Source organism: Corvus brachyrhynchos, unplaced genomic scaffold (genome assembly GCF_000691975.1).
Source record: "Corvus brachyrhynchos isolate BGI_N302 unplaced genomic scaffold, ASM69197v1 scaffold95, whole genome shotgun sequence".
NCBI classification, from domain to species: Eukaryota; Metazoa; Chordata; class Aves; order Passeriformes; family Corvidae; genus Corvus; species Corvus brachyrhynchos.
The window spans coordinates 1,844,654-1,861,679 of record NW_008238347.1 but is presented as its reverse complement, the minus strand read 5'-3'; the positions used below and the strand labels follow the sequence as shown (position 1 = coordinate 1,861,679).

The window sequence follows — 17,026 nt, the reverse complement described above, 5'->3', positions numbered from 1 at the left end:
AATTAGAAGGTAAATGTTAAATAATGTATTAGCTTAAAGTGCTTCTGGCCCAAATGGTACCTCGTACATTTAGGCTATTGCTGCATTTATAATCACATACAAGTTCATAATTTGTATATGCCAGCAGAATGTTCAGGTGGCTTTAGCCCTTGTCCTGGGCAGTAAGTGTGGGAGCAGTCTGGAAGGTTTCAGTTTTGGGATTAGTATGGATCAAGACCAGGGATCTGTGATTGGGGTCTTGCAGCTGTGCAGGAACTTACTAATCACCACAGAATTTAGCAGGAAGCCTTGTGCAAGAGGCCTCATATCACTGAGGTTATTGATCCAGGAGTGCCATTGGGATATTAAGCCTTCACTGGCTATACAAAGTTCTAGTCAATAAAGGCAAATCTTCTGGCTTTGAATTTTCAGTAATCTGTGTTCATTTTAAGGCTTTATGGTAGCAAGTCATTTAACTGTTCCACTTGCTTACTTAAGCAAAATTTTGTAAACTAATGAGCTGTGTAGATACTCTTACATCTTGTTGGTATGGACTGGTAAATTTAGAGGATAGAAATCTCATTACTAAATGTTTCCCTTTCTGGGAGTTCTGTGGAAATGTAGTGAAATTATGAATTCAAATTTAACTGTAACTGATTTCTGTATCTGGAAAAAATGAACATACAGTTCACTTGAGAGGTCTTAAATATTTAATATCATATATTGCAGAAAAAGATGCAAAGATTCAATCGAGTATTTAAATAAAATTATTTCGAAACTCAGTTATTTTCTTCCCACTCCTTGCCAGGCTTTGATTTAATGGTTCTTCATCTTCAGTGAGACAGTGGAGGCTTCAATATTTCCTGCCGAGAGAGGAAGTTCATCTTAAGGTGTTTATAAGGTTGTCAGCAGCTGCAAAATGGACACAAAACCTGGGCTGGAATGGCTTATCAGAACATATTTTCAGCATTAATTGTCAGTAGTTGACTTTCCAAGATCTTTAGCCGAAGGCTTAGTGCTTTACCAGCTGAGAAGTTGTAGCTAATGTGGCCCATTTCAAACCTTCACTGCAGACTATCATCACGTTGTGTCATTTTATACTAAAGGTATCTTTCATTTGTCTGACAAATTAGATTTTAAAGTCCTTGGGTTTTAAGGGAATCATCTTTGTCCTGAAAGCAGTAGTAGGGCTTTTGAAAAAAGTTAGGGAGAAAGGTTTCTTTTCCTGAGAGAGAATACCTGTTTGTGGATCTAGAAGTTTTCTTGAGCACAGCAGATGAGGTCCCTTTCTCTTCCCTATTTTCCTTTCCTCTTCCGTACTTTATCACACTGTGTTTGCAGTGCGACCAAGATCCCTTTGCCTCAAGTACAAGGAAAACAGTACTTGTAAAACTGGGACCTTCTTGTAAAGGCTATATGACTAACTCTTGGGTGATGCAGTGCTTCCCAGACTGGAGGGAAACATCTCCAAGACAAGTCCTGTATCTGTCTCAGCTTGGGCACTAAGGATTCTATTTTCCCTGACTGAGAAAGTCACAGAAGCTAATTGTTTTGTGGGAGTGAGCTGCTGAAAGGGAAGGAGGATGGCATTTGTTGTTGATGGATTCAAATGCCATATCGAGAATAAGGTTTGCAGTTATAGGTGCAAAAGAGTCCCTGAAGAGCCATGTTTCTGGGAAACCTGTGCTTCAGTGAAGGAGTTAAACTGCTTGAACATCATCCTGCCTGCTGGCTGTCCTTGGGAACTGCATTGTGGGGCAGATGTTCTGTACTTGGGTAGAAAATACAGCTGGTTGGGATTTATCTAGGGAGGATTTCCTTCCTAATTCAGTTAGAAGAAAGCTGAGCTTGTTACATTTCAAGCAGATCAGGAGAATTACAAATTCTTTAGACTTTAGGAATAATGTTTTCTTTCTGAAGTTCTAAAAATGCATTGACTCATGTTTGGTGCAGTCGTGGTTGAACTCTGGAAGTGTTAGCTGATTTTGATGGGCTTTGGTTTTAGCTCACGCGCTCCATAGTTAGTTCCTAACACATTCATCTTTAGTTGAACTGGCCAAAAAAACACACTAGAGAGTACAGGTTATTAATTAGAAAACTGTGACAAAGTTTGCAGTAATTATACTATTTTACAGTTGCAAGTGAGTAAAATTAATGTATATACTGTATCTTTCACAGGGATCCTGATAAATACCTATTTTATCTTTAGCTTGGATATGAAAAAGTATTTATAATGTATAACCACAGATTGAGTCAAGCACAAAAATTATGCAATAAACCTAAGAAGCTGTCATGCCTGTGAGTATCAAGAGTTAAGAAAATGAAAACCTAACACACACATCCCAGCATAAGCTGCTGGATGTAATACTTGATTAAAATTGGCTGCCAAGCAAGCACTTCTGCCTTAAGGTTTCAGTCAGCAATTGTTCCTTTGCTTCTCCACTTTCTTCCTTCTCCTCATATATGCACTTGTGTGTACACACTTCCTTTAGTCGTCATGCGTATATACATTGACTCCCAACCCTGCCCACTGGGAATGGCCAGGTCACTGTCTGGCCCTCGTGGGGCATGGGGCAGCCCTGTGCAGCGTCCCCCCAGGACTGTGCTGCTCCAGTGGGCAGCTCTCCATTTTAGCAACATCTGCTCCATCATCCTCTGCCACTTGTAATTCCCCTTCCCTTGGAGGGGAGTGCTGAAGCTGCATCTCCCATATGTAATGTCTGATTAATTTGTACATTTAGAAGAGATTCTTTGTGTGAAATTTTAGTCTTGCAAATGTTGGGAATGATGCAGTGGCAGAAGCCGATTTCCCAGCTGGCTTTTTGTAATTAGTATTTAGTGTAATCAGGATTTGTAAGCTTTTCAGACAGCCCTTTGAGGACAGTCAGAGGTGGGAATTCTTCCCTGATGTAACTAACTTAAAGTTTTTGCTCTTTATATCTAGACTTGGAAGTGTGAAACAGTTCCAAATGTGTAGAGACAGAAGTTGTATTACAGGAGCCCTTGTGCACCAAATGATGCATTTGGCTCGGTCTAGCCCCCTTCTTAATAAGACCTGTTTTATACATGCAGTTTTACTTGAGTGTGTTTGCCCTGCATTTGTGTCAGTGTATGGAACTGGAAGGGCCCATCACCTGTGAGAGTCTCCTGGCTTGGTCTAGTGTTTTTGGTGGGTTTTGTCTGCATTTGATGCAGAAGAAGAGGTGAAATCATTTGGGCATAAGTCTTGAGTCTGATTTATTTTTTTCCCCCGTCTGTCGTGTTGGTCCCACAATGCCTCAGTGTCTGATCTGGTATTAGATGTGCTGATACCAAGTGCTTGCACATTACCTCCTTGTAATTTGATTCATACCACTTGCTTGGCTTTCCTGCTCTCCTGTCTTACCTGTCATCCTTCCCTTGAAGAACCTGATGGAGAGGGTTCGAAGCAGACCCTGATTTTGCGAGCCTTGCAGTTTGATTGTGCCCAAAATAAGAGAGGGAAAGGTGCTGATACTCCCAACTCATTTTCCGTTTGGTGAAGTGCTGTGTGCAGACACCAGGTTGGCCTTCTGGTTATCCATCTGAATCCCTAGGAAGCAGGACCTGTGCAAGTGTAAAACCTGTGTCCGAACAGATATTCCAAACCCAGGATCTTAATTAATGACTAGTTTCAGTACTGGATTAAATAAACAGACCGTATATTTCTTTTGCCACAGATTACTGAGGGTTCTGCTTTGCACTTGCTGTATTCAGAGCTCTGCTGCTATCACTCCGAGTGTACTCTCAGATTTTGTGTAGCTGTGCATGAAATGGAGCAATCCAGTTTCTGCTGCACAAGAGGCTGTGGCGGGATACGCCCTGATAGGGATTTGGTTGCAGCACCGGCACATGGGCCATGAGCACGTGCCTGCTCTTCCCACTTGCCATGCTGAGCAGTGGTTGTACCTGTATTCCAGGGGCTGTATGAGTAGTGCTCTCAAAAGGGAGGAAGGGAGTTCAGAAGTCCAAGCCATGAAGCTTTAGTAACAGCAGTGTCCTAAACTGACAGGACAAATTATAAATTGTACTTCACGGAAACCAGCAAACTGTGAATCCAATTTTTCTTTCAAACATGCCCACAGCACTGTGGGCTCTGGATCCCTTGCAACGCTGAGAAGGGCACATGGTGTGCACTGGCAGTGCCAGTGATGCCACATTCCCCCGGGTGCTTGGTCCAGCAGGTTAGTGCTGCTTAGTGCTGCTGTGGGGCTGTTCAGGGACAGCTGCCCTCTGCCCAGTCATGTCCTGTGGTGCCCAGCTGTGGTCCTGAGCCCTCTGGTCCTTGTGCTCCTTGACAACTTGGAGCCAAATCAAAGGTGTCCTGCTATGGTGCTGGCCCGGTTACCTTCCGATAATTGTAGCCCGCTTTTAGGCTCCTCTGCTGTTTCAGTGCCAGGGATTTGTCTTCGTCTAACAGTTGTTCTTGCGTTCTTCTTTTCCCAGTTTCCTTGACACTGGTTGTACTGTCCAGTTGTTGCTGTGAGGAGCCCTAACACTGGCTTGTCTTCCCATCAGTCAGATGTGCACCTTGAGTGTTTGAGTCATTCCCCATGTGAAAAATTCTGGGTGAGGGAGAAGGCAGGGAAGTCACCTTTTCTCCACAGTCTGAGCACCACTTTAGGGAACAGCACAGTAAGGGAGCGATCACAACTTGGAACTTGAATTTTCTGCTAGTTTCTCGCTCTCTCACTTACTATTTTGCATTACTTAATATTTGGCAGCATTCAGATTTTTCCACGTAAATGGATTTAGCCCCTGCTGTATTTTTTCCCAAAACCTTTTGGTTTTAAGGAGTCCTGGAAAGAGTTCTCATCTTGTTAAAGGGGTCATATGAGCCTCTAATCTCTGTAAGTTTTTAAGCTCCATCAAAGCTCATTTGCCCCCACCCCTTCAGTTGGTCCTCTTTCCAGTTTTACTGAGTAACTTCAGGAAAGAAATACTCTAGAATGTAAACAAGCTACAGGCTGCCCCTGGCTGCATCCCCTGTACTGAGAATACCTGTAGCAGGGAAGGGTGCTTAGTGTCCCATCCCTTCCCTGCCCTTCTCAGTGCTGGCTCAAGTTAGGAGACTTTGTTCTTGGCTGAGGCACTTGGAATGTCTGTGTTTCCCCACGTGGCTGAGGCTTGATGCCATCATCTGGCTCCAGCTGCAATGGCCACTGTCTCCTGCTGTGTGAGGCTGTCAGAGAAGGAAGGTGAGGGTGGCAAAGCTGCCAGAGTTCCTGCTGCAGTGAGAGCTGCACAGACTTGCTGCTGGATTGCAACGTGCCAGAGCTGTTTGAGTTTTGTTTGCATGGAAGAGTAGCTGTTGATGCTCTTTTTATGATGGTTTTATTTCTTCGTGGGTATAGAAGTCTCCTTTTAACAGCATGAGACACCAGTGCTCTGTTGCCATATGAACTCATTGAGGAAAGCATGGGTTCCTTTTGGATGAGTGAGACAGAGTCCTCTTAATGGAGGTGAAATTCAGCCTGGTAGGTTGGGTTTGGTTTTTTTGCTCTGTAGCCTTAAAACTTTTGAAGGCTCTCTGATTATATTAAGTAGACTAATGTGCATATTTTCATGGATTTTCATAGATCTGTGTATTGCTTTATATGGTGAAATGATCTATCTGAATAGTAGTAAAATTTATGTGAATATTCAGACTGGGTTGTACCCAATATAAACTGCTTCCTAAATAAGGCTAATGACATTCTTTCTGCACGAGCAATTTCACCATCCTTGCCTCTCATCCCTGTTAAGTCAGATCTGCTGTTGTTAACAGAAAAAATGTCTTGGGCATCTGGAGGTTTCTCTGTATAAATACTTATTTCTGAGAGAGAAATCTGCCATATGAATGTGAAACATCTCCTTGAAAAGTGACTCTTTCTTTTTTTTTTTTCCCCCCTTAAATTTCTTGCTGTTGTGTTAGATTGTGATTCCAAATCCAGTGTGTTCCCTGAACTTGTACAAGAATAGAAATTATTCTGTTTCTGCATTTAGCCTGGATAGTGTTTTTTTAGTGGAGATTTCTCACTATATTCTTGCAGGAGGGTGGATGCCTCTTGGCCTGTTTCTTGCTCCCTGTTGCTCTGGGGTGCAGCAGATGAAGCCAGGCACTCTCTGTAGTGTTGTGCAATGTGGTCAGTGCATTTGTGATGAGACTCTGCTGCATTCCCTGGACGAGTGGGTGATCACAAAGATGGGGCAGATGTGGGCTGGGATCCTCGTTTGGTACTGGTCAGTGACTAATACCAATGCTTCTGTTTAACAACCTTTTTTACAGCTTGAATTTTGTGTTGTTTGTTAGTGCACTTGGAATCAGAGAATCTCAATATCTAATACTCCCATAAGCTGATAAATTTTTAGAGACCCTTTTACCGTTTAACCCTGAAAATAGCCACATAAAATAGTAATGCAAATGTCAGTTGAATTAGATTTGAATTAGAAAAATGACTGGGATTTGCAGTTATTTTCACAGCAGTATGTTGCAGTTTGGAATCCATGATATTATGGTTCGTGGTGGTAGTTTCATTTTCATTCGTGTTCTTTGCACATCTTGGCCTTGGTTAACACAGTGCTGCTTCCCGGGCTGTTCCCGATGCTCAGACCCGCTGACAGCTGTGGCTCTGAGGCAGCCAGTGCTGGGGCAGGGTAGGACAGAGTGGGAGGGGGGCAGCGTTGCTGACAGCAGTGCTGGTACTGCTCCCTCAGTCAGTTCCACACTGCAGGGTCCGGGTGTACACCAGGCACCTGTTGGCAATGGGAAGATGGGGACTGCGGTTGAGCCAGGCGCAGAATTGCACCACAGACTGTTCTGAAATCCACCTTCCTCTTGCCTTTTCCCTCATCTATTGTCCTTCATGTCCTGTTCTCTGACATCACAGAAATGACCACAAAAATGCTTTTAGGGCTTTATCATTTAACATCTCCACACCAACATGGCTTGTCTCCTTCATGAATCAGACATTACCTCTCCTGCTCTGTGCAGTGTTTTCATTCTCAGTTCCTGTTCTAAATGGCCTGTACAATGTACTTGCCATTTCATCATAATGCTTTTTCAGAAGTGCCACCTGACATACCAATATAATTTGAGACAATGGGTTTTCAGCTGTTCTTCCTCTAATTTTGGTTCCTACAGAACACATTTTTGGGTTTTAGTTGCTCTTACATCTCTCTTTTCCTAAGGAAAACTGAATTTTGCACATAGGAATATTTTCTTCCAGATTACCTGGGACTTGAGTCAGTCAGGAGTTTCTCTTCTGTTACATTGCTGAAGTTTATATTTTATGAATTAACGTTTCAGTGCAGAATTTCTTCACATTACCTGTGCATTACTGCGAGTGAAGAAAATTATTTAAGAAAAGTGCAAACCTACCAAAGCCTAGCACTGTGATGTCTGTCAGAGCCTCAAAGAGTCATTGCCTCAAAGGGACAGACATTAATTAAAAAAGGAAAGTTCAGTCCTTGTATTGATGCTGGTGGCAGACATGCTGCAGGATTCATGCAGCAGGGAGCTCCTAAAAGGTTACTCCATTCCTGTCAGGTTTGGCAGTTCCTGGTATTTCAGCCTTGGGAGCACCTTGCATACTCTGAATTACAATGGTTCTGAAGATCCCAAACTCAGATTAAATATGGCTTGTCTTTGGATCATCTTGTCTCTGTCCTGGATGAGTGGTAATACTTGCTACAAACGGGGAGTATCAGTGAGACAAAGAAGAGCAAGGGGAGAAGTAGCCATGGGTGAGGGTGGCTTTTTACAAAGGAGTCTGAAGGAGTGGGGCTAGGTAGCCTAAGGTGCTATGGGTCAGAGCTGTCAAACAGGGTGATGAGCCTTTGCTTTACCTCTTCTAAATATGATAGTAAAACACGTTTTCTTTGACAAAGAAGTTGAGGGTAGGGGATAAGAGGTTCTGAGGTTTCTTCTTGCCCCAGAGTAGTCTGTGGTTACAGTGCTGTGCTGGCTCTGTTGTGTACTGGAGTCCTTCTGTAACAATTACTTCTAATTAGAGCTTCAGCCTTCCAAGAGATCACGCTAATAATCTGAAAATTTTGTTCAGTGAATATTAAATAGCAGTGTTTCAGCACTGCTGTAATTAGAGCTTATAGTTTATAGGTGGATTTATGTCCTGCTGTGCATCTTTGAATCTCCAGTGTCAATTCTGCTTGACCTTTGCTCCCAGGTCTGTTATGTTGTGTTGCTGAGGAACAACTGTGTCACTTTGACTCTATTGATCTGCTCCTGATTTGGTTGTCTTTTATCCTGAACTATTTTTCTGGCTCAAAGGTATGGTTTTAAAAATAGTGTCAGGCATTGCACAGCGCCTGGGAAGCCCTGTAGCTTTAAATCCCGTGTCCTGGTCCTGCTCCGAGGCTGGAGCAGAGCTCCCCACCGAGGAGCGGTGCTCAGCCCGGGCCGGCACGCAGCCATGCTCGTCCGGCAGTGGCGCTCCGGCAGCACAGCCAGCGCTCCGGCCGGCCGATGGCCGCGGTGCTGCCCGGGCAGTGCCCAGCGCTGGGGCCGGGGCTGCCCATGGCTGCACGGTGATGTTTATGTGGTGCTGCTGTACCTGCGTGTGCTGTGAAAGGGACTTCTGCGAGCCCACGAAGGTGAGGAGCTTGTGGGGCATCACTGGAACAGTTGTAGCTGTCATGTTTGGCTGTTTTATTTAAATCTCCAGTAGAACTTGACCTCGTTTTGTGCATCAGCCTTGGAAGCACTGCATTTTTCCTCGGGGCACTGCTGTTGAATTTCAGTGGTTGCTTTTTTTAATACAGCTTTTCTTTGCTTTTGAAGCTGGGAAGCATGAATAGGCTCTTGTCTGAGTGAGTGTTGCAATCCCTAAACAAGATCAAATGTGGTGCTGCTTATTGGGATTTTCTGTTTTGGTTGTTTTGGGGTTTGGTTTGTATGATACAGTGAGTGATGAAAGAGGTGGGAGATGCAGATGCAGCCCAGTGTCAGAGAGAAGTATTTGCATTGGTAGCTTTTTTAATGTGACCTCTTGTTTTGCTGCTTTTAGCTGTGTATTTTCAGGAAGTAGTAAACAAACTGCAGAACCATATTCTTCTCCAGGTAAAAAAAGAGTGAATGTGCTGCTTCCCATAGAGCCAGTGACCTTCAGAAATGATTAAGTATTTTTCTTCGGTTTCATTGGGCTGTGTAGCTCAGCACTGCCTTTTTTCAGTCTGAGTTAACAGTAAACGGTGTTTACTTCTAACAGTAAACAGGGGATCTTCCCCTCCTCCCCCATTTATTAAATACTGAAGAGAGACAGTGAGGTCTTTGATGCTCTGATCTGCAACGCAAAATAGAAGCTATTTCTCTTTGAATTGTTGCAGTTAGCTCTCCCATGCACTGTGGTCCAGTGTTTGAAGAAAAAAGAAATCTGGGGTCCAAACTGTTTTTTTGCCATAGCTGAAGGTTTACCTGGGGTCTGTTACAGTCTGCAGAAGACATGGTTGAGAGGTTGCATAATATTCCTGTTGTGTTTGAAACATGTATGTCTAATGCATTTATTTAATTAACTCACAGATTTTCCCAAAGGAAAATAGTATCTTCTATATGTGTACTTTGTTTCACTGCATTCATTAGTCTTCATAATAAAAGTGACACACAGGTGGTTCTCCGGAGAAATGCCTGTTGCTGAGTTGCAGAGGTACAGACTGTGGTGGTACAGAGCAGTAGGAAAGCCTGGGGGGTTACAGATGTTCCACATGCCGGGTTGATAGAACTGCATGCTTTGCATCTTGACACACCTAACATCAGGCTACTGCATCACCTCTTGAGAGCTGAAGAGAGGAGTAGTAAGCACAGAATACCATGTTCTGTGCTCTCTAGGCCAGGTCAGGGTAGCCTAAGCAGCTTTCCACTGTGTGTTGAGGAGATGCTGCACTGAGGGCTGTCTCTAAATGGAGTTCTCAATGAGGATTCTTGGCTTTTGCAAGAATACTGAAAGCAGCATAGTGATTTCAGTATTTGCCTAATTCAGTGTTCCCTGTGGATTTCCAGACAGGTGCTCTGTTGCCTGACTCTGCTGGGTGTTCATCATCCCTTGAATGTGTCTTCCTCTCTGATGTCTCATTGCTCAGTGTTCTCTTCCAGGTTTCCGAAGGCACCCGTGCCACGTGCCAGCAGCCCTGAGGAGGGCATGTTCATGGGCTGAAGGGACTGCCCTTGATCATAGTGCTTCTTGTTCTTGACAAGCTGAGTTTGCCACTTGGAGCAACCTTAGAGGTTTAGTTGGTGCTAATGCAGGAGCACTGGCAGCACTTGGGGCAAACATGCTGCTTTTGAACAAAGCAGGAGTCTGAAGCAGCTATACTGCGTACCTGTGACAACTGTGATCTTAGCTGGTACTACGTGTGTGTTGTACTAGAAGGGCTTCAAATAAGGAGACAAAATGTTAATAAATACTCTATGGGAATGACAAAGCAATATATTCACAGGAAGCATGAATCCTGTTGCTTTGAAATACTTAATATTGTATGAACTGTTGATTGGATAAACTTCAAGGAGGAATTTTGGCTATGGTCACATTCTGTGTTGTACCTGCAGAAAATACTGCAGCTAAAAATAAAGAAATGAAGTAAGTGTAGAAGTACAGTTGCTGGAGTCCTTTAGATTAAACACTTGGAGAGATGTGCATATTAAACCTCAGCAGAGAAGCATCCCCTGAAAAAAGGGAGAATCCTTGCTCTCGCACAGGGCTGTTCTGTGCAGAAGGATCACACAGAGGCATTTGTTCTTCCAGACTTCAGACCCAGTTTGTTCCAATGCTTTGCAAGTCAAAGTTAGCTTGCAACCATAAAATTAAACTCTGTTCTTTGCAAATTAATATGTATCATGCAATAATAATCTCTATTCATCAGATAGCAGCTTGAAGCAGAAAAAACCAAAACCGCTTTACTCTCTGGGAAGTGTTAACAGAAATTTTGTCTCTCAGGTAATGAGATGTGACTCAAACACTGGGGAAAACAGGGTGAGATAAATCAGAACCAAACAAAAACCATACATCATTTTACGTAGTCACTTTCTCATACAAGCTTGTATAAACTTGTTTCTTAATCCGCCCTCTTCTGCTGGTTCCTATACTTAACTTTTGCTCAGCTTTACCTCATTTCCCATCCTTATTGTTGTAACTTCTGGCCTGATTGGCACACCCCCCTTGATTAGAAATCAGAAGCTGCTAAAATAAACATCCATGGATGTTATTTTGGCCATATCTTTTGCTGTGTCATCCCTTATCACCTCCTACGAGCTCTTGTGTATAATTCAGTTCTTTCCTATTTTTCCAATCAGATTGTTGTATCCATTCCCTTGAACTTGCCTCACCCTCAGTGTTGCCCTGTTCATTCAATCAACACCGATGATTTTGTGCTTGACTCTGTAGCTTTAGGAAACCATTACTGAATTGGGTCATCAAGCCATACTTTTTTTGTGCTCAAAAATATCTTTTCTCAAGATTTCAGAAGTTTGAGGTCAAGAAGGTGGTGTCTTTGGCAGCAATTCTGTTTCTAAAAGGAATTAAAGGGGCCGTAGACAACCTCTTAAGGGGGATGTTACACTGCATCGTGTCTGTCCTGTCTCCGGGATGTCAATAAGTACTTGTGGGCCAAGCTGGTGCCTGGTCCTGCATGTCCCATTCCTGATTGAGGGAATAGCTTGTGCAGTGTTCCTTGCCTCTGGGCTGGTAGGCAGCAGAGATGCACGTGTCTGAACCACAGGTGGGAAAGGTGGAGGTCAGCTTTGTAGCTTCAGCTACCTCTTAACCAGGTAGTAAGTGAAACATTTGCTTCCCAAGAGGCAGGGGGCCCTGGGCAGGTGGAGTCAAGCAGGGGGAACATGTGGAGCCCACTGGGCTCCCCTGCGCTGACAGCAAGATGCTGTGGGGGAAGCATCTGTGACCAGCAATTGGCCTGCACTCACAAGAATTTGCTGGAGCTCCCCTGTGGGATGTGTAGTGTTGGTTATTACAGAAGCTGTCTCTGGTACAGCAAGTATGGTACAGCAGCAGGATCTTCCATCATTGCCCCCGACACCAGTGAGGGCTGCAGCTGAATACTGGTCTACTTTGGGAAGAATTTCTGCTGCTAACAGCTCTGAGGAAAAGACAGCTGGCTGCTTTAAAGCTAAACTGTTTCTGGCACTTGATGTGGCACATGTAGTCACACCTCCATTTCATATCGAGTTAGGTACAAGGCCATGGGCAAGTCACCCTGCAGCTGGCTTTACCAAATCTCAAATTGTGGTTGAGGGTTTGTTTGTGTGCTTTGTGCCATTGCTTGGGGGATGCTGCTCTTGGCCCCAGTGCCAAGTGAAGCAGTCCCAGGTCACCTTTCCCTCCGGTGGGTGTTTCTGCTGTCCACTGTTCAGAGTGGCTTGGGCCTGATGGTGAACCACATTTGGGAAGGTAGTAAGAACATCCCCAAGCACCTTATCATTTGGTTCCCACTGAGCTCTCACCTTGGCTCCAGAGGCAGCTGCTGTCCCCAGGCTGTGCCCGTACAGAGTTAGGCAAGGAGCTGCTTGGCTTGGATGCCCCAAAATAAGGGAAACGCCCAACTGCATGCAGATGTGTGAAATGTTGCTGCTTTGTGGTTGCCCACAGCCCTTCTGTCCAGGGCAGGGACCTGCCCTCTCCCCTCTCTGCAGAGCAGGGCCTATGGGGCTCTGGGTTGGCAGATGTACCATCAGCGCACTCGAGTTGCAGCAATCATCACTCATGACTGTTTAACTACCATGAGTAAGGTGTAAAGCCATTTCCTCTTGGTGTTACAGTGTTGGTTCCCTGCTCAAGCTGTTGTGTGAGGCAGGCAAAGGTATTGTACTGGAATTTTTTCTTGGATATTTTTCAGAGTAATTTTTCATTTTTTGTTTTCTCACTAGTTTTTTTTTTTCCCCATAGCCAGGGTGATCTTCCCACCATTTTGAGGGTTGACCATAGGCAAAGGCTGTATAACTTTCAGAAATCCCCGTTATAATCTAAACAATGAGCTGTGCTGTGAAAAACACACAGCAAGACTTCCTTGAACTGTCCATCTGTTTGTGTGCTTTCCTTAGCCAGGTTTGATTTGGATTTGGATTTAGATTTAGGAGCACGCTAGAGACAGCTCAGAACAGTTGCTGTCAAGGATGACCATAGGTTTCTGTGGGTGAGTAGCTGGAGCCTGTTAAAAAGCAAAGCTGCTGCAGCTTCCAAGATTCAATTGGTTAGTACAGTTTTGCAGGATAACTGTAGTGTGTCACAAGGAATCACACTGGACCTGTTCTGTTTTTCCATTTTCTTTTTCTTGACGGTCAAGCCAAGGAAGATGTTTTGCAGAGCAGGAGCGTGTATGCACCCTGAGCACTTGCTGAGGGAAGGTGGAAGGTGGATTAGTACATGAAACCACATGTGAGTGGGCAGTTGTCTCTAGGGGTGGTTCAGTGCAGCAGTATTTAGATCTTCTGTCTGTATTTAATGATGAGAGGTGAATGAACAGAAATGTTCTCCCTTACATATGCTGTTACACAGGATTTGCAATCATATAAATATGCAACTGGAAATAAATAGTGATCCATAGCATTGGTGGTATCAGATATGTGGCAGTGTTGCAGCAGACAGATCCAACTTCCTGTTACAGACAGATCCACAAATGTAGGATGTGGAACCTCTGGTATGGGAGATAGTCAAAAGCTCTCTGGACATGGTCCTGGGCAGCTGGCTCTTAATGACCCTGCCTGAGCAGGGAGTTGGACCAGGGGAACTCCAGAGATCCCTTCCAACTCCAACTGACCTGTGATTCAGCAACAACCTTTAAAAAGCAAAGCATTAGAAAAACAGACTCTTAACTCTCAATCAGCTGTAGATCATAAAGAGCTTATTACATCACCCAAGTGAGTGAGGCAGGGGGCTTTGTGACACTTTTTTGTTTCCTTTGGAACCTGTGGTAAGTTGTGCCATATACAGTGACTGTGTTGGATCCAGAGGAACAGGACACTGACTGCTCATGGGACAGTGGGGCTGGTGCCACCTTGACCCATGTGTTTCAAGAGTCATGTGCTGCAGGTGGCATGCAGGGAAGTGACTTGTGGCTGTTGATGGCATTTAATCTAATATGTTATGGGTACCTTATAGTAATTTGTGATCTTTAAGTATCTCTTCATTGTACCTGCCAGGAATTCTGTGTGTTTATTCAAATGTGCACTTAGGTGTTTTAATGCAGATCCAATGAAGTGGGGCCAGGGGGGGCTGTTACTCTGCAGATGTGGTCAGGCACAAAGAATGATGGGGTTTTTTCCTCCCTTGTGATTTTTATTTCCGGTAAGGTGTTAATTAGAGATCTTACTTACTAACAAACCAACTGTCTTGTAACTATCATCAGAGATTTTGAGTCTCTGCTCCTCTGCCTGCCTGAGGCTGGAGACCATCTGTCCACCTAGTGCGGAGGCGTTGGCCAAGTCCCCGTGCCCATCCCTGCACCTGCCATGCGCTAACGATGCTGTTAATGAGTGGTGTTTCCAAACAGGAAGTCTAAAACCTATGACTCTATGAGTCTCATAGATTTTCTGCCTGTGTGACTGTATTGTCTTTGGCACAGGGAAAAGGAAGCAAAACAACTTCTGAATGTTTTCATGGTTAGTTTTAGCTGCCAGTCAGGTGTGCAGTCACTGGGAAGGTGATTAACCCAGGCACCTCAGGTGCTCTTAGCTCCCTTCTGGGGCTGTGCAGTCTCACTCTGAGCTCCCCTGTCTCACTTTGCCTTGTATGTGTTTATTTTAAGTAGCACAATTTTCAGTCACACTTGTGAAGCTCCAGTCAAGGGAGGAGGAAGCAGGAGTTGCTCTCTTGCAGCAGGCTTGCTCTGAAAGCTGCTGTTTGTTTATGCCAGCTGTCCTGAGTGTTTAAAAGCAGCAGTCCATCTCCTTGGTGAATGACCGGTATATGCTTTTACTGGAGAAGTTTTAAAAGGGCGAAATACCTTTAAAGGAATTGCTGTGTTTAATCTTCAACAGCACCAAAAAGCAGAATCGTGAGGTGTTTTTTTGGGCCGTGTGCTGCAGAATAGACATTGGAAAGCTTGTACAGGAGGGAAAGCCTGAGAGCATTAACAGTGCTGAGAATTTGGTAAGATCTTGAGAGAGAGAAAGCATAAGGCCCTCACATGATTTCATCTGGTTTGTGGCATAGTGCCAAAGCAGTTCTCAGTGTACCTCCTGGTGGGAGGGCATGCAGCTCCCTTCAATCTGGACTGTCAATATAGTGGAAAACTGTATTGCAAGGGAGATTGACTATTGAATTGTAACCCCTATTCTTATCCAAGCATTGATCATTATAGTATTTAATTTACCAGCATCTTTCCAGGACAGATTGACCATCATCTCAAATTCAGTAGTATGTCATCAGCATTTCCCAGGGACCCAGTTTGTGCTGAGTCTTCCCTTTACAAAGCCTTGTCGATATGGACAAAGTACTTAAATTATCTCTGTTCTGTTCCAGAACTGCACTTTGCACAGCCTTTTCCTTTTAAATTGGAAAGAACCTTTCTGTTATTTCAGAATAATATCCACACAGCTGATAATTATAAAGCAATTATCCCAACATGGTTTATTCTATTACTGCTGTTCTAGTTCATTTTTTACCACAGGTGTAGGGAGATAACCTGGGCAGATTTGCTGAAGTCAACTGACTTTAGAAGGGGGGAAGAGAGAGTTTCTACCAAATTTTTCTCTCACAAAACTTGTGTCATGAAAGGAAGAGTATACTACTAGTGTAATTTACAGTAGTTATCCATACACATGCACTAATTAGACTAAACCTGGAGTAAATTAAGCTCATAGAAACTCTTTCCTGCAAAGTAATGTGGAAGCCCCAGTAGTTCTATGACACTGATCTGTGCAGTTCTCAGCTCAGAGCCTGTGGGCTGCAGAAAAACTGGTGATAAGCAGTTGTTTGGTTCTGGGACACCAGGTCAGTCCACACTCACTCACCCTTACCACTGCCTAGAAGAAAATCAATTATGAAAAAGAAAAAATAAGTTCTATCAAATTAATTGGTGAAAGTTTTGTATCAAAACTGTGGATCTTTCTGGTTTTCTTCATCTGCCATTAATACTAAAATGTCCTTGCTCTGGAGGAGGTAGAGATTGTTACGAATGGATTGACAGTGTTCTTTTGAGAAAGCCCTTGGTTTCTCAACAGTTAACAGTAATAAGATTGTCTTGGTGTACTGCACAGACACACTGTGCTCTGCTGCTCTTGGGGTGGCAGCTGGTTGGCAGAGCTGGTCTGTGGGTGAGGCACAGACCAGCTGTGCCATGGGTGCTGGCTGTTGCTCCCAGGCCAGGCATGCTCTTCACAGGCAGGGTGTTTGTGTTCGTTTAGGCCACAGGGAGAAATCTGATCAGACAGCCCTGGAAAAATCTTAATGAAATTACAAATTCCAAGAAGAGGTATCTTTACAAATGTATATTACTTCCAAATGCATGTCCCTACATCTCAGAGACAGCATGTTCTCTGTGCAGTACTGATACCATGCATAGTGTTGGTCCTGCTGATTAATATTAATTCTTAGCACCAATTTTCCATTTATCTATCCAGAGCTCCAGGGTTTCTACAGCTAAACCCTCTTAAGAGAGCAGCTGATATTTCAGGAGTCACAACAGACCAAGAAATTATATTCTATGGTTTCCAGCAGCTGAACTCCTCTAGAAAATGAATCAGTTTCTTTCTCAGGTGTTTGGTTTTCCTGTTGATGGGATAGTGAACAGAGAACCTTAGGGTTATGGGAAGGAGTCTGTCTGATCCCCGGCGCCGGCCAGTATTGCTGCCTGCGGGGTTTTTTGCATTAAACATGGAATGATGAATCGAGAGAGAGGGTACAGTTAACTGTAGCAGCATTTTTTGTTTTGTAAAGCGCATATTCACAAACACGGACGTGGTTCTGTGTCTGGGCAGCAGGTGTGGGTCAGCTGGCAACTGTTCCAGTGGAACGACCCGGGGAGCTGCCGGCCAGTCCCCGCCGAGCCGCGGGAGCGGAGCGGGCGGGCAGCAGTCACGGCAGGC

General features: G+C 44.2%; 1 protein-coding gene across 4 annotated transcripts in view; it reads left to right on the top strand.

The window, feature by feature from the left end:
• TMCC1 (transmembrane and coiled-coil domain family 1) overlaps positions 1-17,026 on the top strand; it is an 80,781-nt gene that overhangs the window by 47,860 nt on the left and 15,895 nt on the right. The window contains exon 1 of one of the 4 annotated variants that reach the window (XM_017735253.1): positions 8,254-8,589. The exons of the other annotated variants lie outside the window; for them this stretch is intronic. Within the exon in view, the coding sequence (XP_017590742.1) occupies positions 8,269-8,589 (321 nt within the window). The 5' untranslated portion in view covers positions 8,254-8,268. Of the gene's footprint in view, positions 1-8,253; positions 8,590-17,026 lie in introns of those variants that run through there. 4 annotated transcript variants of the gene reach the window in all.